The 22,688-nt window shown below is 40.7% G+C and overlaps 1 protein-coding gene across 1 annotated transcript; it reads right to left on the reverse strand.

Moving 5' to 3' along the window:
- Positions 1 to 1,299: 1,299 nt before the first annotated feature.
- LOC128507078 (A disintegrin and metalloproteinase with thrombospondin motifs 5) lies at positions 1,300 to 21,329 on the reverse strand. Its single transcript, XM_053477730.1, has 8 exons — positions 20,090 to 21,329; positions 11,135 to 11,267; positions 10,059 to 10,226; positions 9,529 to 9,812; positions 7,546 to 7,729; positions 6,937 to 7,112; positions 6,528 to 6,703; positions 1,300 to 4,556 (listed from the first exon to the last, which is right to left on the reverse strand). The coding sequence occupies exons 1-8, from the start codon at positions 21,056 to 21,058 to the stop codon at positions 3,926 to 3,928; spliced, it is 2,721 nt and encodes a 906-aa protein (XP_053333705.1). The 5' UTR covers positions 21,059 to 21,329; the 3' UTR covers positions 1,300 to 3,925.
- Between the last annotated feature and the right edge of the window lie 1,359 nt (positions 21,330 to 22,688).

Raw genomic sequence — 22,688 nt, forward strand, 5'->3', positions numbered from 1 at the left:
TCTTCAAAAACTGCATTTTGTATTTGCTCATGCTATTTTTGTGTTACTATTAAAATGTATTTGCTAATCTTAATTATTTAAGTGTGACAGATATGCAGAAAAATTTAAACAATCAGAAAGGGGCAAATACATTTTCACAGCATTGAAAAGGTATGTGCACACACACACACACACACACACACACAGCTGTTATACAGTTAATACATGTTATGTAAAACTTATCTTATTAACCTACCGTGCCATCCAGAAGTATTGGCACCCTTCATAAAATGAGTTAAAAAATGACTGCAGAAAATGAACACCACACGTTCGGTATAAAAAATTTTCCACTCAGTCATCATGAAAAACTGCTTATCTATGCTATATCAAAAAACATTTTTTATTAAAACCTCAGCTTTTATCTGTTCAGTGTGTGAACTTCACCAGATGTCAATGAAACTAAACTTGCCGCCATGTGTTATGTTTTGTTGTCATGCTTTACTTCAGCAAGAAAAATATAGGACGGCATACAGGAGAAATGCACCTGATACTCTGCTGTAATTCCTTTTAATGTGGTTTAGTGATGATTTCTGCAATAGGGCAGGGCGTGTTATGCTGCTGAAGAGACCCATGCAATCAGGGAATCATTACTGTTACCATGAAGGGGTGTACTTGGTCTCTAATAATGTATAGTTATGTGGTACATGTCAAAGTTACATCCACATTAACTTCAGGACTAAAGGTTTCCTAGCATAACATTGAGCAGAACATAGGTCAGCCTTGCCATGCTGGCTTGCCACCATTTCATAGTGCATCCTAGTACTAACCTGGCCATCCATATGATGTAAAAGTAAATGTGATTCATCAGACCAGGCCACATTCTTCCACTGCTTCATGGTCCAGTTCTAATGCTATTATATTTTAATGCTATTATAATCAGTGTTAACTTTTTCAGCAGATTTGCTTTTTGAGATGCACTGACCCAGTCGTCTAGCCATCAGAATTTACCCACAATTTACCGTCTAGCCATTTCAAAGTTAAACAGATCCTTATGCTTGCCCACGTTTCCTGCTTCCAAAGCATAGACGTCTGGAACTTCTAGTTCACACTTCCTAATTTATCCCAGTCTCGACAGGTGCCAGTGTAAAAAGATACCAAATGTTATTCACTACCTTTGTTCAATGGTTCAAGTTCTTTTTTTCATGAAGGGTCAGTGTGTGATATCAAGACTATGAGAGATGGCACACATAATATCAGTGATGATGCTGAGAATAGCAGAATAGCAATAGAATAAAACACCATAGAACTGAATTTACTCTTTATTGTACTTCAGTTGTCTCAGCTGGCTTAAATTGGGTGAAATGTGGATGTGATTATAGACAGATAAATAGTTATGAATTCCAGCTGGCTGAGTTCAACAAGGGCGTCCACATCCAGAACACTTCTTTTTGTTGTTGAATGGGGTGGAATGAAACCGAATGAATTGACCAGCAAAGTAAGAAAATACTCAGGTTATGAGATTTTATCACACCACATTGATTCGAAAGAAGAAAATAACTGGTTTTGTCTTTTTAAAAATATATTCTTGGTTGTGCAACAGCATACAAATGTGATTCTATATAGAATATGATTGTGCAAGGAATTTTAGAAAGCCAAGAAAGAACAAATTAAATATAGAGATTTTATATACATATTCTGAAAAAACTAGAAAACAAACAACAAAATGTATTAAAAAGGAAATTCTCTGCTTAGTCATATATTTATGTTCTTGTCAAATACAAAAAAAAAAACAATAAATAAATTCATCAAGATTTTTACATACCAGTTACACACACAATAAATTATGATTTCAGTGCTGTGTTTTTTGTCATTCAGCAAAGGCATTTTTCCATGACGATAATCAGACAGTACTGCATATATAAAAAACAGAAGCTAAAATCTCAGGGCCGCAATTGAGGTTCAGCATGAATGGACAAGTGTCTGGCATGACCTGAATTTTAAACATTATTAAAACAATTCCACTTTGTGTTTTTGATATGAATATGTTACAATTTGCAGTGGCCTTTTTAAGTACTCCCAACTCGACTGTGCTATTGTCAGACAAACTCAAATTTATTATACATTAAACATAAATATTTTCCACCTCTCTTCGATTTTTGGTAAATTAATTTGAATAAACTTAATATTGAAGGCTAAAGGAATACAAAGGCACCATCAGGTTTAAAACCCTCATCTCCCAGTTACAAGGCAAGCATTTTTTTATTATTTAAAATATTGTTATTATTATCAGTATTATAGATATTTTTTAAACTGCAAAAGCTGTTGCTAACACTTTAGTTTGACTTAAAATGGCCAAGCAAATTGTTAGATTATGTGAAATACGTGTCAACTTTTTTTTTACTTGGTAATTTTTTATAATTGTTTTTATTATATCTTTGTTAGCTAACTGTACCAAGATGAAGACTATGACTAGTCTAGTATGATAAAAGATAGTAGCGTCACCAGCGGGTCTGCCTTATTGACAGAAGACCCCTGCTCAGTACTTGATATTGTTTTTGTTAGGGGTAAGGGTTAGAATAAAAATCTGGGTTAGCGTTAAAATTAGGGGTTTGGGGTGGGATTACAATACGGGTTAGGATTTAGGATTAGACTGTGGGATAGGGTAGGGGTAAGGTTCAAATATGAGTTCGGATTAGGATTAGGGGTTAGAATAATGGTAGGGCCTAGGGTTAAGCAAAAGTCAAAAAGTTGTATTTCATATGTTCCACTAAATCTGTATCTATTGGAAGAATCAAAGTCATGGTGCATGGAAGCGGTTCAGCTGGGTTTTATGTGGCCTAACACCTTTACTTCTTTCTGTCTTTGTCACCTATATGTATTCAGTTCATTTCCCTGCAGTTGACTGAATGCAGAAATGTGCCAAGATAAAAAAAAGGATTTGAACTATTTCAAAGAAATGTACCATATGTCCTTTTTATGTTGATTTTACATTTTTCTATTAAGCTTTATTTGCTATTCGTCAGGATCATTTTTAGTGTGTATTTCTGTGTTGTGTGTGTTTTGTTAACACAGATCACTTGTCTAAGAAAAGTGTAAGAAAAGGTTTTGTCTGTTTAGTATGAATGCATGCTTTTTTTTTTATACATCATACACGTCCTCCATTATTGCTGTGAATGTTTACGCGTATTCTAATGGAAAATGTGTTAAATTAACACATGTTCAAGAACATTGTTTTTTTTTTCCAGTCCATTCCTTTTTCAGCAGGAATTCAGAACACATGTTTAAAAACACTGGCAGCTATTAACCAAAGAATTAGCAATAAAGACACAGATGAGCTCACACTGTCGTAAATGCGATGGAGTGCTCTGCTCAGTTCAGACATGATGGTGCGTACATTAAGCGAGCGAGAATGCACTGGAATATGGTGTACATCCAGAAGGCTTTTGTTTCCGAAAAGTTTCCAGTATGTCCATAGCTGGAGTCGTGTTTAGTACAGTTCAATCATGTATGAGTAACTCTGACTCCATTAACAAGCAGTACTTTATGATGAACTCAAGAATCCAGTTAAAATTTGATGTAGTTAATGAGGTGAATGCACTGAACCCCACAGAGGGATGGCTGGACAAAAGGGATTGTGGTTGGCATAGGATGAGTGGCTACATACTGTTTACTCTTCGGCCATTCCAGGCAGCAGTTGAAGTGACTGCATTAAAGGCCAGGGCAGGCACTCCTTGTCCAGGGTCATAATGCTAAAAAAATTCAGTTCCACAGTGACAGTGTTCAGGCATGAAAGAGCATTTGAACTTCATACTGTTCTGCTTTGTAAGACACTATGTGCTCCAGTTCGCCTGCCTGTCTCCTTTTGAGACCTTTCGACACAGACCCGTAAGAATAAGCACACAGACTTGTGCCCAAGTCTTCCCAGTTACATTTTCGTCAGGAGCACTCAGCACCTTTTAACCAGACAGTGTTTAAAAGCTGAAGGTCTGTCCCCTAGAGGACATCCCTTAGCTAGCTTTCCTTGCGGGTCTTTGCACTGGACAGTACGGCTTTGCCAGCCCGTGTCACAAGTCCTGGAACAGGTCATCCATGAACCGGTCACCCACCGTGGCCCGGGTGGGGTCGTTGGCAGAGGTTTTGTTGTAGGCAAAACCTTTGTTGTCATGGTTAGGACTTCATCCGAGGACAGCGCTGCAGGTGTGCCAGAGAACACCAATGTTGTTCGAGGTGGGAGAGGCGTTTTGCGAGGCACGAAGAAGCTGTAACGTATGTCGAGAAACTTCTTAGGGTCAGTTGCAAGTACCTGAACTACGAGGCTTTCTCGGAGAGCCCCAGGCCCTGTGGTGTGAAGAGCCTCGTCATGTTGGCTCCAGCCGCTGTAGTTGAGCATGGTGCCGTTCAGGGGGATGATGGTTTCTGAGGTGGAGATCATGAACTTGCCATTGAGAAGGTACTCTCCACCAGGCCGACGCATGGCCAGGTAGGCGCTAAATTGAGTCTCACCTTTTGGCTTGTACTGACGGACCTTAATGTGAGTTGAGCCCTCTGGGATCTTCACAACATCTGTATATCCCTTACTGCACAAAAGGGAAAATGGAATGCAATTAGAAATTATGAAAAATTTTATACAAAATGGAGATAATTAATAGAGACATACATAACATACTGTATGCCGGTTAATGACAAAAAATGTGTCCAACCAATTATACTCACTCTTGTTTGAGTCAGGTGGACTGTTCCAAATATAAATTAGCAACATTAGGCTACTCGCTTTTAAGTTAAATGGGAATGTCGGAAAATTGGAAAAGTGCACAGAAACAGAAAACTAAGAATTCCACTGGTGGTTATTCTCGTACTGTCAAAGGCAGCAAAAACAAGGCTCGGTTGTGATCCTGTCTTTCTGGAAAAACACAAAATTGGACGAACTGCTAATCATTTGGTTTTGGTCACACATGATATTGATCTCTCCCTGTCCTTCAGCCTTCATTTTTGACTGAATGAAAGAAAGCAGCTTTTATTGCAGGAGAGAACGTCTCATGGTGGCAATGCTTTTAGATTTCTTGCCAATGTGTTCTACATCCAGTGCTAAAATCAGATGCTAAGAGTCTAACCGCTAACATTACAGTCAACTCTATTGAGAGGCCTCTTAGCCATGCAGCGTCAGTGATTTAATCTTGCACCATGCTCTTTAGCTGACTTTTAACAGTAAATAACAGAAAACATTCTCTAGTTGTTTATTCAAAATGAAGCACATTTCAAGCTTTGAAAACATCAAGCTTTTTTTTTCTTTTTGTTTTTTAGGAGGATTTCAATCCTGTAACAATGTGCTCTAAACAAAAATCAGATGTAGCAAGTTGTCCTTGTTAATAATTTCAACATTAAATCATGGATTGTTCCATTGTCTGGTGTTAGAACTGTCTCATAAAACAGCTGAACTGAAAAATATTAAGGGAAAGATTGCTATTAACGATGTGCTTCTGTCTAAGCACTGCCATGTCCATGCGATGTCATATTTCACCCTCTCTGTGAAGTCAGGACTGTTGATTTTTGCCTAACCTCGCCTGAACAGCTGGAAGTCTGAGTGCCATTCCATTACACTTTTCCAAGTAGGAGGTTATTTTGACTTTCCATCTGGAAAGTCATCTGGAATTCTCTCAAGAGTGTGCAGCTTGAAACTTAACAGTCTCTGCTTATTATTCAATTATTTATCTTAAAACGCATTCTTTGTAAGTGCTATGAATTATTCAGTATTTCCACTTATTCTAACAGGATACCTTATGTTATAAATAGTCAGAAATAGACAGCTGTGGCTGAAAGGATTGAGACAAGTAAAATTCAATGTTTTTATTGTATGACATCCTCAAGATAATAGGAATTATTTGTTATTATATGCCATAAAATTGCTATACAACCATCAATGTTTGTTGTGTGTTAATCCATCACACACTCAAACACTCATTCACACACTATGGGAACGACAATTAACCTAATGTGCATGTCTTTGGACTGTGGGAGGAAACCCACCAAACACAGGGAGAACATGCAAACTCCATGGACACAGACTCATGGGAATCGAAACCGGACAGTGAAGGTGCAAGGCGACGGTGCTAAACACTACGTCATCATGCCGCCGAAATTAGGGCATTATTCAAAATAAATATAAAATAGGTAAAACATAAAATATTGTAGCGCCGAAAGGGACGTTGGAGAGACGAGTGAGCTTAATTGCTGCCCAATGCAATGGCTGGGAGTACTTTATTTTACGCACAGCATGTATAGCATGAGCAGCACATTCACACGAGAACCTACATCTAATTCAGCCTAAGCATAAACCGGAGCACATTCAACACGTCACTCACTCAACAAACAAACATGGCCAAAGCCACTAACCCAAACACCTTCCCCAACATGGTGAACACATAGCAACCCCTCCCGCAAAGCATGATGGTCGCCAGCCGAAGCCCTGCCTACGCCACAATATCTAAACTACATTTATATTCATTCTTTTCCAAATGAATTTGACCACGAAGAGCATGGTGTTTTCCTACCTCTTTTTTGTGAAGTTGCCAGCCACTTTTACGCAGCCTGTGCCGTCACCGCCGCAGATGCCACATTTGTCGTAATGTAGCTTGGATCCTATTATGCCATCGCAGCCAGTGCGCACACACTTGCCTTTCACACACACCGAGCTGCTGTAGGGCCTGCACTCCGTCCCATCTATCACCTAGGGGAAGAAAAAGTTTCATTACTACCTACCAAAATCTAAACAGATCTTTTTTCTACTCCAGAAAAGTTTATTCAAAATGAAGCACATTTCAAGCTTTGAAAACATCAAGCTTTTTTTTTTTTTTTTTTTTTTAACAAAAAACAAAGATGGTTTAATGTAATTTAAAGTAACTTTTTTTTCAGATATCGAGCTGGTAGAGCATATTTCAGATTAAATTGTGCAGAACTTACCCTTTGTGAGAACACGACATAGTAGCCCGTGCCTTTGGCTCTACAGGTTAACTTGCACATGTCCTTGGGTAACACACCGGCGTACTTGGGCACCCACTCGACAAAGGTCTTCACTCCTTTAGGGTCTGTCTGAGGCCCGTTCCTCGCCTCACACTGTTCCTGTCTAAAATTCTTATCTAATTCAAAGCAGAAAGTCACATTAGTGTCTCCACATTAGTGTGTGTGTGTGTGTGTGTGTGTGTGTGTGCAAGATGGGAATTTATGATAGCTTTCACAAGAATTTTGTATTAAAAAAAGATCTTAAAGAAACAAATGTTTTCCTTCTGGTAACTGAGAATAAGGTTAGGGTTAGACGTAGGTGTTTATTTTTAATGCAGATAATTTAGTTGTAAGTAGCTGCATAAATAATTGTGTTGATAGAAGTCCCTTGAGAGATGAGTAAAGCAAACAAGTATGCAGGTGGTAAAGATCTGTATGTCTATATATTTATACTACATATGGCTAGATGATGTGCTGTTGCATATAATCTTGGTGAAATATGCTTCGCCATATGTGTGCACTGTTTATACTGTATATATATACTGTATATGTGTAAGTGCTGGCTCTCACTTCGCGTGGGGCACGGGGTGACGTTACAGGACCTGTAGATGGCTCTCTTTCCTGTGCAGTATCGTCCATTGTTGCGAGGAGGGGGGTTGTTGCAGAGACGCTGTGTGAACTGCACGCCCCCTCCGCATGTCCGAGAGCATGCACCCCACGGCCCCCAGGAACTCCAGCTACCATGGTTAGAGGTCTGAGAGAAAAACAGAAGGAAAGGGAGTAACTTAGTTTATATGAGGAATTAAAGCAAAAAGTTAAGTTCATTAGTCACATTAACATTTCTGCAAACTAAAAATCTTTATTCTTTATCCAAGATTAGTTCGCAGGCCGTATGAGCCATTATACGGCGCCCCTGGAGCAGACAGCGTTAAGGGCCTTGCTTAACGCCACCACCGCCCCGTAATGGAGATGATGTTCTTTGTTAGTGACCATAAGGATGCCAAAAAAAAAAAACAACTTGAATGCAAATGCAAATATCGAGAGCCAGATAGACCTCTTTACGCAGCGAGCATAAACCAGACCCAAAACAAATTGGTTCAAGATACTGTAGCAAGAATTCAGTGAACTTTGGATACCCGCGTTTTTGACATGGAAGGGGGGAAAAGTGAACCTAAATCGCAATATGACATAAAATTGTTGTTTGTCTACCACATGGCCGTTTTCGATAATAATATAATACGAGAAAACCCTGCAACTAACAAACGTTCCAAGGCATCTGCATCTGGATCTGCAGTGTTTGAGAGACAGTGAAGCACATTTTTCTTAAAATTGCTTAATGTCTAAAGAATTCAGCTACAGCATTAAGTAAGTTAAAAGAGTCTCCGAGAGATGTATTATGCAAGAATGTGCGCACACCCATTTCTGTTACTAATAAACAAAACACATAAGCCAACAACAGCTTGAAAACTGTCTTCACTGAGTGATTGCACACTCCGAACATTAAAGACTGTACTGTACATTGAAGACAAATTTACCATAGGAAAAGAGGGGAAGTATCTATGTGTATATGTGAGCTTAAATGGGACGAGTTACATTTTCCTGAATCCTTAGTACAAACAAATAGACATGAGGAAATACTCTCAAAGGGGACATTCTCCTTTTAAAGAAAATCAGTCTCTGTGACACTTAATAACCTACCAGACGAAAATACCCATGCAGCCTGGAGAAGGGCAGACACGACATAAAAATTCCCCACGTCTTGCAGGATTAATCTGCTTGATATTATCCTGGCTACCTTAGGCTAGGAAAAAGGCCTTGTGACTGCATCATTACAGAGTTATGCACAATAACCAAGGGACAGATTGGTACTTGTAATTTATTCAACAAACTTCTTCGACCCCGTTCACTTTCTTGTCTTATTCCAGGTCACTGGAAGCTTCTTCTCTTATTTTTATTGTCGCAACATAGTACTGTGTTAAAGAATACTCTCCCATGCCAAGTTGGCACTTCCAGCTTTCGCACGTTCCTGCTTCTCATACTGTATATTCATTTCTCATATGTTCACGCTGAGAAAGCCCACACACCTTCATGCCTCATTTGACCTGCTTTCCTGCTTACACTTCTCCTAATGACATCTCCAGTTCATCTGTCTTCAACTTTCTGTCACTGGTTCCACCCCATCTTTCCTCACTTTAAATTCCTCCCTGGCCATGACCATGCAATGTCTCTCTTAGGGTGTACTTTATTTCATCAAGTCTGCTACACTTTCCTTCTGATTCTTCGTCCTGAGTCTCTTTCTCACATTCCAGCACGGGTTCACGCTGGGGCAACCACCCAGTTCTTCCTGGCGAGCTGTTCCATATTTTTTTAACACATCTAATCGTATATTTTCTCTGGTGCTCTTTCACTCCATGATCGCGGTATACAGTATCATGCTAAGTAACTCAACACAGGATTCCTGAAACACACACTCTTCTCTTTTTAAATAATAGTATTTTTTAGTTTTAATTGACACAGAACAAAATGAATGCCATATTCTACCCCCAAACTCACCGAATAGTGCCTCTTGCGGGTCTTGTCGACACACTTCCCATGCAGACATATCCTGCCCTTGCCACACTGGGTGCCCTCTGCTGCTGGAAGCTTCTTGGTCAAACACACCATCTGGCCCTTCCTGATTACAGCACACCACAGACGAGCGCACACATCCATGCCTGGGCACACTGAATACTCAGGTCCAAAGGCTAGCTGGCATTGACGCATAGCATCATAACTCTGACCAGGAAGTTCCTCAGGACTGAGCAAAGGACTGTGTGGCGTGTCGAGCAAACACTCCGCTGTAGTGGAAGAGAGAAGAATTAGGCGGTTAGTCAGAGTTTCAAATGCAATTGTTTTAGTCATTCAGCACATTTCTTTTAAAAGTTACTAATAAGTGATGAGATACAGTTTGTTGTTGATGCAATTTGGAGAAGAATGTGTCCATGAAAAGTTCTGTGGTTACAGATCACGTTTTTTCATATACTGTTTTCTTTCTTTCTTACTTTACATGTTTATGGATAAAATATCGTGTTAAAGTGTCGCACCATTTCCATCATCAAAGAAGTCGGTGATGGTGGCTGAGGTGCAGCGGCTCCAGGGTTTGGAGGCGTCAATGGAGGTCAGGATAGAAGACATGAGTCGCTTGTCCTCTGTGGAACCATATCTCTCCTCACAGAACTTTGAGTCATCATGAGACAAGCCTAGAAGGTGCCCTAAAACACAATTATGCAAAAGAAGTACATGTCAAACTGGGACTTTAATTGTGCAGAATAATACAACACAGTTATGAATAAAAAATCTTTTTATTTCTCTATGGACTTATCCAAGTGTTTCACTATCCCACTGCTTGGATACCATCAAGATAGAAAGTTTTCTCAGTATTCCAGAGCCATGACCAGACTGCCTACTTAATGTCTGAAACCGTGGAACCCTAGCCTCCCAAGAACTCCTTTAATGGCCCAAATATGTGGACTTTGCTCAGAGTGAAGGGAATGTTGCAATATCTCCCAGCCAAGTTTCTGTAATGTGCAAGTGATGTTAATAAATGATTGTGTGTACAGTTCCCACAGATAGAAGCATCGCTTCTGGACGTTGATGAAAAGTTATCCATATATGTTCATGGGTCAGGTCCACTTGCTTAGTGTTCCTAGGAACGACTGCAGTGGGATTCATTTACAGATGTACCCTCTTTAAAATCTTAGCACCATTCAAATGATATACTGTGGTTAAGAGTCTTTTCACCGTACGCCTTTCGAAGTGTCAAATGGTTTTAGACCTTTATTCATGAGATACAGTATGTCTTCAAAAGTCCTGGCTTGACTTGAACGGCCCCTATTCATTGAGTTGTTAGAGTAATTTATCAGTTAGAACACTGATCCCAAAATACATGCATTTAAAACCTGATAAACATCTAGGAACATAAGGTCTTCATAACATCTTTATCAAATCATCATCTTTTGTAGTCCATGGATTTGCTCTAAAAACAGGATGGACACACATAGATTTTCATCTCCTCGGTGTTCTTTCCCTCTTTATCCCTTATCAGGTCTACAACACGGTTCTGTAATACATCTACAGTTTAGTATGCATGAAGAAAAGCTTTCTGGTGGTTTGTTCCTACCAATTTCGTGTGCGACAGTGAAGGCAGCATGCAGGCCATCATCTTCGATCACGGCACAGCTCCTCTCCGGGGAACACACCGTCCCCACATCAGCCATGCCCAGTGTATCACACGAGTGATGTCCGCAGAGGTCCTAAAGAGAGCATACACATGCATGACTCAAGTTCATCTGAGAAGACTAGAAACAGAACATATTTTATAGAACACATTTAACAGAAAAGTTACACTGATGAACTTGTCCAAGCCCACTGATCATTTTCTATCTTTCTCACTGGTTCTTGTTCACACTGATCTACCCAGCCATGAAGTTAAAGTTATTAAACTTCTTTTGCTTTATAAATACAATAATTGTTCAGAGATCAAACTATGATCAACCCACCATGCTGAATAATTCACATCTCTATATAAATACACATATAAAAGCATACGTATAAAAGCTTTTTAGTTTCGACTCATGTGTGTGGAGAAATAGTCCACTATATAAGTTTCATATATAACTTTCACCAGTCCACCACATGACAGCAAATCGATGCATTTAGAAGATCAGCTGAAGTTCATACAAAGCATCAGAAAGGTGATTTAAGTCACTTTGAACGTAGCATGGTTGTTGGTGCCGGACAGGCTGTACCGGCTATTTCCGAAACAGCGGATCTACTAGAATTTTCACACACAACCATCTCTAGGGTTTACAGAGAATGGTCTGAAAAAGAGAAGCTGTCCAGTTCCCTGAGTGAAAATTCTTTGTTAACGCCATAGGTTATCGGAGAATAGCCAGAACGGTTCAAGCTGATAGAAAGGCAACAGTAACTCAAATGACATCTCATTACAACCGAGGTATGCCAAAGAACATCTCTGAATACACAATGTGTCAAACCCTAAAGCATATGTGTTACAGCAGCAGTACAAAACACCGGATGTGACACCTGTCAGCTAAGAACAGGAAACTGAGGTTGCTCACTAAGTGTTGCCTCGTCTTAAACAACATAAAAAACAACAACATGGATCCATCCTGTCTGGGTGGTGTAATAATTTGGGCGAGATTTTGGGGACCTTAGAATCAACTGAACATCGTGTAAATGCCACAGCTTACTTGAGTATTGTTGATGGCCATGTCCATTCATTTATGACCACAGGATTACGTGTCATGAACATGACAATGTACTTAAATGGCCTTCACAGTCATCAGATTTTAATTCAATAGAGCACCTTTGGGATGTGATGAACAACAGTGTGATGCTGCCATCTACGCATTCTGGCTGAAACCCTTATCCAGAGTGACCTACATTTTTATCTCATTATACATAAGCAGTTGAGGGTTACGGGCCTTGCTCAAGTGCCCATCAGTGGCAACTTGGTGCTCTTGGGATTTAAACCCTGGTCTTTTTGAACCATAGTCCTATGGCTTAACCACTGCATTACCCCTGACCTCTGTCATATCAACATGGACCAAAATCTCTAAGAAATTGTGTTCAGCACCTTGTTGAATTTATACCATGAAGTGTTGAGCCAGTTCTAAAGGCAAAAGGGGGTCCATGTTAGTTCTAGCAAGGTGTGCCCAATAAAGTGTATATAGTGTGGAGTGTAGATTACTTATATCCATTACCCTTGTAGCAAAAACTAGTAATACAGTTAGAAATGTTTTTATGTCTTGCCTCATAAAAGGAGAATCCTTCACTCGTATGGTAGGAAGGTGTTTAGTGGTTTGCTTGGTGTATAGTTGATTGCATCTTTTAGATGAAAAACAAAAAGAGTTGAGTGCAGATATGAACCCTTTAGGGCCACTGATTTAAGTCATATCCTGAATGGGTTTGCGTACCAAGCTGTAATTTCTATTACAGGGATCATTTCATTTGCAAATCTTTGATGTCTTTTTGCTTCTTTTTATAAATGAGAATACGTTTCCGAAATAGCAGTTTGCCTGGAGGATTGTTGATGAGCATAATTTTATTACTGTTTTTTTAGTATGATGATGAGCTCCTAGGAGTAGATTATAACTCTGCGCATTCTTTATCTTAATAGTGATAAACAAAGGGAACATCTACGGAGGTCCGCAGTAATAAAATGAAATGTATCTTAACATTCATCATTGATTCATGATTGATAACTACATATATATTGCAGTAACTTCCTGGAACCATCTGTACTTTAGGTGAACCTGTCCACTGCTTCTCCGGTTCAATAGAAGATAAAGCATTGAACCAATTTCAAAACAGACACCAGCCTCTATAAGATTCCACAACGAAGATAAAATACCACATATCCATGAGCCCTAAAGCTTGTTGTGCCTCTCCCAGTGCTATGTACCCATTTACTCATGCTGACAGGAGACAAACTACACTCTGTTTCAGCATGACACACACACGTTTAGGTAAACACAAACACATACAAACAAGTCACTTCCCCCCACACCCAAACCGCATTATAGGAATAAAAAAACGCTCTTATGTCAAGTTGTCTAAAGAAACCAAGTATGTTTATGAGGCTAGAAATCCTTATGGGCTGTGTTGTTCCAGTGATGTGTGATGCAGATTTTGCAGAGGCAAGTGTTGATAGACTTAAGGACTATTGCTTTGCACTGTGATCATGGGTTATATTTTGACAGATCGCTCTGAAATGCCCGATCCCCGAACTACCGGAGTAGAGTGATTCAATTAAATGTTTGCGCATTGCGATTTTCGATTCAGTAAGTTTCCGAGCCAAAATCCAGAGCTCTTTCCACCTGAATGCCACTTGTCCTGTCTCTCCTCAGCATGTTTGCTCTGAATGAATGCCAAGTGTGAGGGCTGACCGAGTTTGCAAAGGTGCTGTAAAGTTGTTATAAAGTTGTCTCTCCTATGCTGCATAAGTTGTTATTGAGTGTTTAAATGTCATGTCTTGTACAAAGCGATAATCTGTTTTCGTTCTGCTCCACACTCCAGACCAGTAGATGACGAAGAAATGATAACCTTGCAAAATGTGAGCAGAAGATGCAAGTTGTTGTTAGTCTTTTGTCAGCTTTCAGGGATCGCCACAGCGGACCAACCGATCTGCACACAACTTGGCACAGGTTTTATTCCAGATGCCCTTCAATGCGCAACCTCTTCCGTTTTATCCAGGCTTGGGACCGGCACAGCATCCAGTGGCTGGGGTTTGGGCACTGGGTGGGAACTGACCCCAGGCCTTCTGCATGGCGGACAAGAAACCCACCACTGAGCCACAAATGCCCATTTCAAAAGGGTTGCACACACACAAAACACTTGTTAAACTGTAAAAAAAATTTTGTTTAAAAAAAAAAAGAGTGAATCAATTCTAAATCAAAGACGATTAAATTGAACATCTCTATACACTACTATAGTTAAACATGCATAACTATAAACTAGATTATATATTATCAGTCAAAAACTATTGCAAAAAAACCCTATAGATAGATACATAAGTCTTTACATTGTTAACTTTGCCACATGAGTTGATCTTTATAATGTTATTCCTGATATAAGGGATTAAAATGACCCATGTTTATTTATTCTATATTTTCTTTTCTTTCTTTCTCAGGGGCTTTTTTTCCCAGACACACCCTCTCTCATATATCCTCTTTATTTTCTTTCTTGTTTTCACATAACTTTTTCTCAATCCTCGATCCCCTGTGACTGACCCCTTTACTGCCGTTTTGTTGATTTTGAATATGGATCTTTCACAGCCCCGCGATGAAAAGGGAGCAGACAGACATAAACAGAGATGGAGACAGAGAGTGACATGGCACACGATGAAGATATGGGCAGAAAGAGGCACACAGACAGACAGAGATTTGAGGAATTCCCTTGGCAGCACACCAAGGCGAAGGGAGGCCAGCAGGAAATGAAAGTTTCTGAAATATTCATGCAAACAATATTGACAGTGACACCAGAGAGGAACATATGTGAGGCAAAGATCAAAACGGAAGCTGTGCTCCTGGGCCACTTCAGAGTCACAAGACAGTCTTTTAAATCAAAGATTAAGCCATGACAGTGATGTCCTGTCAGTTACGAGTTAGAAGCTGCTGAGGGTTCAAGACGTAAGTGCCCATCAAAGTATCATTCGAGGTGATGGATGGGAATTATAGTGATGGCAATCACTTTCAGTTGGGCTTGAGATGTTTGGTGAGACAGAGGGAATGATGTCTCACTTGATTAAAGGCATTACCATAACTTCACTCCTACAACTTTACAGCACCTTTGCAAGCTCGGTCAGCCCTCACACTTGGCATTCATTCAGAGCAAACATGTCGAGAAGAGACAGGAAGAGTGGTATTTAGATGGAGAAAACTTTGGATATTTGATGCTAGGTGTGACCACACCACAAGATTGTCAGCTGTTTCTGATTTTTTGTTCTTCTAAGGACGGGTGAAAACAGCTCTGCTTCCTCTTTGGTTAATTCCACACTCAGCTGTCCTGCTCCTTATAAACATTGCGTTATTTGATGTTTTTTATTTTTGTTCCATCTGTTGAGGGACGAGTGGAGATTATTTTATCTTCATTATCATCTTTAAAAAGCTGTAGACCAGGAGGCTGTGGCTTTGTACTGTATGACCCCAATGACCATGCTTACTGTGTATATATATTCAACCATAAATAATGCTATCTTCAAATGAATAATCAAAAAGGCCCCGCTCCCATAATGTCAACAAAAATTTATGAGCAGCTTCAGATCCATGGCGGTCAAAGACAAACTTTTGTCATATTGTGTTTCTCAAAAGTTCCCGGAATGAATCCAGCTGTGTTGCTTCCTGACTCTGGCGCACAGCCCACAGCTTTTTGCCAGGCTGCTGGCATCATGGTTCAACACAGTCTATGCAAAGTTTGTGTGAGGTTTTCAGCATGCTGTCAACTTCCAGTACAGGGAGAGAAATATAGGATGTCTGAAATACCAGACGCTGATACAAACATTAGCGGAATAAAACTCGCAAGATAGTTCTCTTGATTTGGACCAAAGCATAAAATGATTCGTTATATGATGAGTCCTGGTTTGCTTAGCTTTACATTTACATTTGCATTTTCAACATCAGACCAAAAGCCACAACCGAAGTGTTTGGAGAAGGTCACAACCTGATTGGACTTATCAGGTTAATTTTTCACTGGAACTTCCAAAACAATGCTGGGCTTAATGTCCTTATTGAATTTCTTTATATATGGTGGTATCTTTACCAGCTCGATACTTATGGAGAGTTTCTATAATATAACCTTATACATTGAAAATAACACAAGCATGGCTCTGGATAGTGACTAAAACAGCCAGCAATGCAACCAATGTTTTATCCAGTTTAAACCAATTTTATCCAGACAGTCGCCAGTGGCGACTGTGACTCACTCAACCAATATAATAATAATAATAATACAATTAAAGGCAACCAGTAATTTTTAAATCCTTTGATAGACTCTCTTCTCTTCTGTGCCCACCTGCCTCGGATGAAAGGACACAAGTGAAGTTGCAGGTCTGTGTGCACATGCTCTTATTATTGATCATAGCCTTGCTGTGCTATCACATGCATTTCTGCACTCTTGTAAGCTGTCCATAGTGAATATCCTTGGATACACATTAGATTTAACATTAAATTTGGCTGCGTTATATTCATAAATAACAAGAGGTATTCTGTTCAGAATTCTGATGTAGTTAATTAAATCTGAAATAAATCTGCTTTAAATTGATTGCTTAAAAAATTGCCTCTATCTTGCCAAAAGCAACATATGTTAACACGAACTGTGTGCAGCTGCCAAAAAAATTGGGTTTGAATGTCTTTTGCCTACGTGTATGTAAACATGTGGCCTGAGCTGTCAATGTTATGTAATAGGGGATAACTTGATACAGTAGTGTGAATTGAGTGGGAATTACCAAATAACTATCCTGGAATAAAATGTTTGTTTTTAAAAAACAAAAAAAACAAAAAAAAAAACCCTATTTGTATGCACAGTTGATATTTGAGAGACTCTGGTACATTTTTAGTTTGTCCTTGACACCAGGCTCGAAACTGAATCTGAATCAACTGCCATTCAAGTTGACTTAGAGTGCACTTTGTTGAAGGCACAACTGAATACCAAATCTTGTCTGGCACACAGTCTCTCAGAAGCTGCTCTTTGCAACCCATTCTTGTCCAGTTCCCTCCACGGACTGACAGTTGAGTCATTGTCCTCACTCTCCTGCAGTGTCAGAACACTCGTGCATTCGTCTCCTGCATGACATAATATCTCATAATGCCTCTCAATGTGCCTCTTGTTCTGGCCTGATCTGTCATCCTCGCATGCTTGAACTCACATTGGAGCTGAAAGAGGGGCAAAGGGATTCTGAGAGCTGTGTGCTGGTGTGGAGAGGGGGCTAATTTGGTTGTTCTCACTGCTCTTTGCACAACACAAGATGAATCGAAAAGCCAGTGCTGAATTTGCATGGAATTTCCCTGAGTAAATAAGTGTGGACTGTTAGAAAATAGAACGCGTTTTGTGATGTGCACTTTGGTAAGATCTGTGCTAGTGGTTTCATATCTACACAGGATCCTTTAGGAGAGTTTATTCTGCTCTTCATTCCGAACTCAACTTTGAGATATAATGGCTGATGAGTGGCACGATGGCTTAGTGGTTAGCACTTCTCGCTTTGCACCTCCAGGGTCTGGGGTTGATTCTCGCCTCGGGTATGTGTGCAAGGAGTTTTCTCCCCATGCTTGGTGGGTTTTTCCGGGTGCTCCACTTTTCTCCCACAGTACAAAGACACGCAGATTAAGTTAATTGGCGTTCTTAAATTGCCCATCGTATGTGAATGTGTGTGCCCTATGATGGATTGGGACTGTGTTCTTGTGCACTAGGTCTCCAGGAATAGGCTCCAGGACCCTCTGGATAAAGCTGTGAGTAAGTAAAAGTCAAGGCTTTTGGCTTTGTATTATGTTCTTATGCATGATCAACTGTTCATAGTCAATCATATAATATATCACTAGATCAGCTCACATAGAAAAATATGTGAAACACGAGCTGATACGCATTCACAGTTTCAAGCAGTGGATTTCAGTCAGGTATCGACCAAGACTCGCTTTCAGACTGGTGCATCCTAACCTGATGTAACTTGATTGCGGTTGCTGGTGCATATTTCTGCTTATCTGTCATTAAAAAACTTGACATTTATTACTTTAGCAGATTTGTCAATCTGACATTTTTTACCACTAAGCTGAGCAGTTGGAACTGGTGGTTGGACTTTCAATCTTCTGATCAGTAGCCTAGAGCTTTAACCATCTCACATCTTGAGTGGCACATTCTCCGCAAAGTGAGCCAGCATGGCTTTATTTACTTTAGTAATAGCAGTCACTGTGCATATGTACTTAGGCTTTGGACAAGCTGATGACATGAAGAGTGATGATTCTGTGCGTTCTTTTCACACACTTAACACTATAGGTTGGTAACTCCTCCTCCTGTTTTTTTTTTTTTCATGGACTACCTTGTTTACATGGAAGAGACAACCACAATAACCACACCCACAGATGCTGCCCTACCAGGTGTGTAAGCACCACTCGCCAGAGAAATCGACTGGCACAGTTTTGCTCTGCTCCAGTCCAGCGCTGTGTGGCACTGCCAAGAGAAAGTAGGCTGTCAGTGGAATATGGCAATAGTGAGCTCTGCCAAGGGGAAGCAACTTCAAACCCAGTGCCAAGTGAAAGCACCTCAGAGCAGATTCCATTGAGAATGCCAATGCCAAGAGAATCATAACTAAGCATGGGATATGTTCCCTACCAAACAGGACCTCACATGATTCACATATGCTGAGAGTTTGGTTAGGCAACGGACACAGCACTCGCAAGCAGGGATAAAAGCTTACCACATGAGAAGGGGCGATAGAGGCGCAAAACGTTATACTTTACTGTGGGTTTGGTTCAAAGAGGGGGAAATGTGGCCAAGGGTGGTCTCTGGGAGCTTAAAATCCTTCGGGAAAGCAGAAGGCATGAGGGGTATTTGAAGTTAGGAAATATTTTTACATAAAACAATTATATGATTTCTGGCTTGTGTACATTTTTGTGAAATCGAACACATTTTGATAATGTACACCTGCCAGGGCTGCTGAGATATGCACTCTAACTATTTTGAAAATGGGCCTGGTTACTTAGCTTTTCTAGGCACATGAGGGTTTCCTAACGCAGAGTATGAAGTAAAATGTAAACATTTTTTCATATTGTTTTACAATAGTATATTTTATGTCAACTACATTACTTAAGTGAAAATGAACTTCTGGATTGGCATGACTCTTTTAAATGTGTGTGTGAGAGAGAGCGACTCCAAGTGAGATGATAGATGCTTGTTACAGGATGTTTTATATTCCTCGTGTACATAAGTCATCCTTTGGTGTCATCATGAGATCTAATAACCAAAATCATTTAATACGGTTTGTTCCAAACATCGCGAGTTACACGGCTATATCGTATAATTAGAAGTGATGTTTCATTTGCTTCACTTGCAGGCAGGGCTGCAGAGAGAGCTTTGGGTCAGTGTACATGTAAAGTATCTTTAAATGACTGCTGAAGGTAATGAGTTTTGAATTTATGGTGGGTTTAGTTTTTTTTTGGTTTTGAATGTTACTGGGTCTGTTTATTATGGGAAAAGAATCATTATACTGTAGTGCGCTTCAAGTGAAATGAAGCAGGTTTGAACTCTGAAACGCAAAAACATTATAAATGAAGGCTTTTTTCCGGGTCTCTACAAACATTAATGTAATTTGGCAAACACCCTCATACAGAGAGACTTATATCTTATCTGTTTATACTTTTGAGCAGTTGAGGGCCTCGCTGAAGGGCCCAACATTGGCAGTGCTAGGGTTTGAACTGCCTTAACCACAGAGCTACCACTGCCTCTAATGCAGGTAATAATTGATAATGAATCAAAACATTTGCACGTGTGACTCTGAGCATGCGTGTCAGTACTTCCCTTAACCATGACTAAGGGATTTTTTTCTTTTCTTTTATTTTTTTTTTACCTGCCTGGTGAAGAGTATGGCCGCGTCATGATGGTGCTGATGGTCATCATCCAGGGGGTTCTGCTGGTTCTGCCACTTGCAGAAGCTCTTGAGAGTCGCTGCAGCGTTCTTGGACACATCCAGACCTTTCTCGTTCTCTGCCAGCACCGTGACCTTCACCACGGACAGACGGATCGGGTTCTCGATGCTGGCGTGGCCGTACAGCCGCGACGCGATCGACGCCAGGGTCAGCAGGTAGTGCTGTAAATCTTTGCCGTACTTCTTGGCCATGGAATCGTCCGCCACCAGCAGCAGCTCCACGTGCCGCGCGCGTGACACCGACCTCCTTCTGCGCATCGTTTGCGGTCGCGCCCAAACCCTCCTGCCGTGCGCGCCGTGCGCGTCGCGCGCTTCACCCGTCCTTCTTCGTCTCCGCTCACGCGTGCCGCAGCTTTGGTGCTCCGTCGGCACGGCCTCGAAGCTGAAGCTCTCCCGGGTGTAATAGTGCGGCGTGCGCTCTGCGTCGCTCTCGTGCGCTCCGGCGGGTCTGACTGTGTAGCGGTCATGCTTCACGGCGAAAAATCCATCCAGTCCACCCATGCACGTGTCAAAGACCGCCAACGATTCCGCATCGGAGTCTACAGTCCCCCGGTATAAGCAGCCACGCCGAGGAATTTCCTCCCCCCTTAGGCTGGGGTCACCAAACCGACGCGACATCACCGACTCGTCCCGCTCCAGGTCCAGCTGAAACCGGCGACCGTCCAAATACACGAGGTATCCCACCCTGCCGCCTCCGTGATACAGCCGGTCGATGGCGCGCACTAAGCCGCCGGTCCTCCGTACAGGTGCGAAGCCCGAGCCGTGGACAGGTGGCGCGGAGAGACGCGCGAGGGAGTCCGGAAGAGCGTCGGCCAAACGCGGCAACGAGACGCACAAAAAAACAAGCCTGAGCGAGAGAGAGCGAGGGAGAGAGCCAAGTGCGGCAGGCATCGTCTCTCAGAAGGAGCGTAGATCGCATCCAAACGTAAACACAACACACACACAACACAACACACGCGTAAACACGCTTAAGGAATGGAATTCAGGAAGATGCGGACACTCGCTCCGTCATGATGGTGGTGTTGATGTTGACGCGCATCTTCTTCCAGCATCCGCGCAAAAGAAGTCAGAAGGAAGCTGGACGCAGAACCAGAGCGCACAAGAACTGAAGCTAAACATGAACAAGCGTAAAGTTTTCCTCTTTAAAAGCGCGCGCGCGCACACACACACACACACACACACACACACGGAGAGAGAGAGAGAGAGAGAGAGAGTCCTGCCCCCTCAGTCTTTACTACACCTCCCTCTCCACTGCGCTCTTTTTGGCACCGTCCAAAATACTCCACATACTAAACACTATGATAAATTAAATACGTACAATGTTATAAATACCACAAGTAGTCTGACTGCTTCGACATGTCACTCATGCCAGTTAGCAGTGCTTCACACAGCCGCTCTCTCTCTCTCTCTCTCTCTCTCTCTGTCTCTCTCTCTCTGTTTGTCTCTCTTTCTCTCTCTCTGTCTCCTGGAATCAAAGTCAAGTGCTAACTGTCTGAAGCAAGTCTGTCTGGCGCCCAGACACAAACAGCAGGAGGTTAATGTTCACGCAGAGGCCAATAATTGGTGCTAGAAAACCTGAAAAAGTTAGGCTGAAAAGTTGTTCATGTCCACTGTGGTCTTTGGACTAAGCTAAGACAAAAACCAAAGTGCTGTTTTGGCTCAGAACATGGATTTCTTTGTGTGTGTGCGTGTGTTCAGGTTAACAAAAGTACATAGAAACATAGAGACAGAATCCAGAAACAGAAGACCAAAATACTAAGGATGTTCCGGTGCCAGCTATTTTCTTTTTAAAATAATAACTTTGATTAATAGCCAATAGCAAATAAAATTCAAGTGTGTGAAATTACTGCTAGAACGCAAAGTAATTTTACAGCTCAGCTTGAATTAAATGGTACTTTGTTTAGGTGTGAAAAGCCACATGATAGTGAGTGGGGCATTTATACTCAGCCACGAAGCTGTGAATTTTAGAAACATTTGTGGATAAGAGGGAAAACTAGTTGATTATTTATTTTAAATGATTTGTTTTGCTGTTGTTCATTTATTTGTTTATTTATTTAAAATAATATAAACATATATGGAGCTCAGGATTGTACAGTATATAGTGACATCACAAAATAGGCAATATGATGAAATAAATTTTAGTTCATTTGAACCAACTATACTAATTAAAAATTAAAATGAATCACATAGGCAAAAAAAAAAATGGCACAGGTAGACATGATCATGTGTTTTTATTGTTGTTTTTGGTTGTTTCTATGACCAAAAATAATGTTAATAAAATGCTGAGTTGAGAGTTTAATATTTTCGCTACGCCATTTCTATATTCTGGTAGTGGCAAAATTTACCCCTTATAATTGACCCCGAAAGTCTGACGCCTCCCTGTTAACACTCAACAGCAAGGCTTTCATATATGGAAGAAAAAAAAAGAAAGAAAAAAAATATATATATATAATGATTTTCTAAAATCATCATTGACCTATACTGTGTTACAGGTCATTTACTACATCAATACACAGTGTTA

This window comes from Clarias gariepinus, chromosome 18, assembly GCF_024256425.1.
Source record: "Clarias gariepinus isolate MV-2021 ecotype Netherlands chromosome 18, CGAR_prim_01v2, whole genome shotgun sequence".
Classification (NCBI taxonomy): domain Eukaryota; kingdom Metazoa; phylum Chordata; class Actinopteri; order Siluriformes; family Clariidae; genus Clarias; species Clarias gariepinus.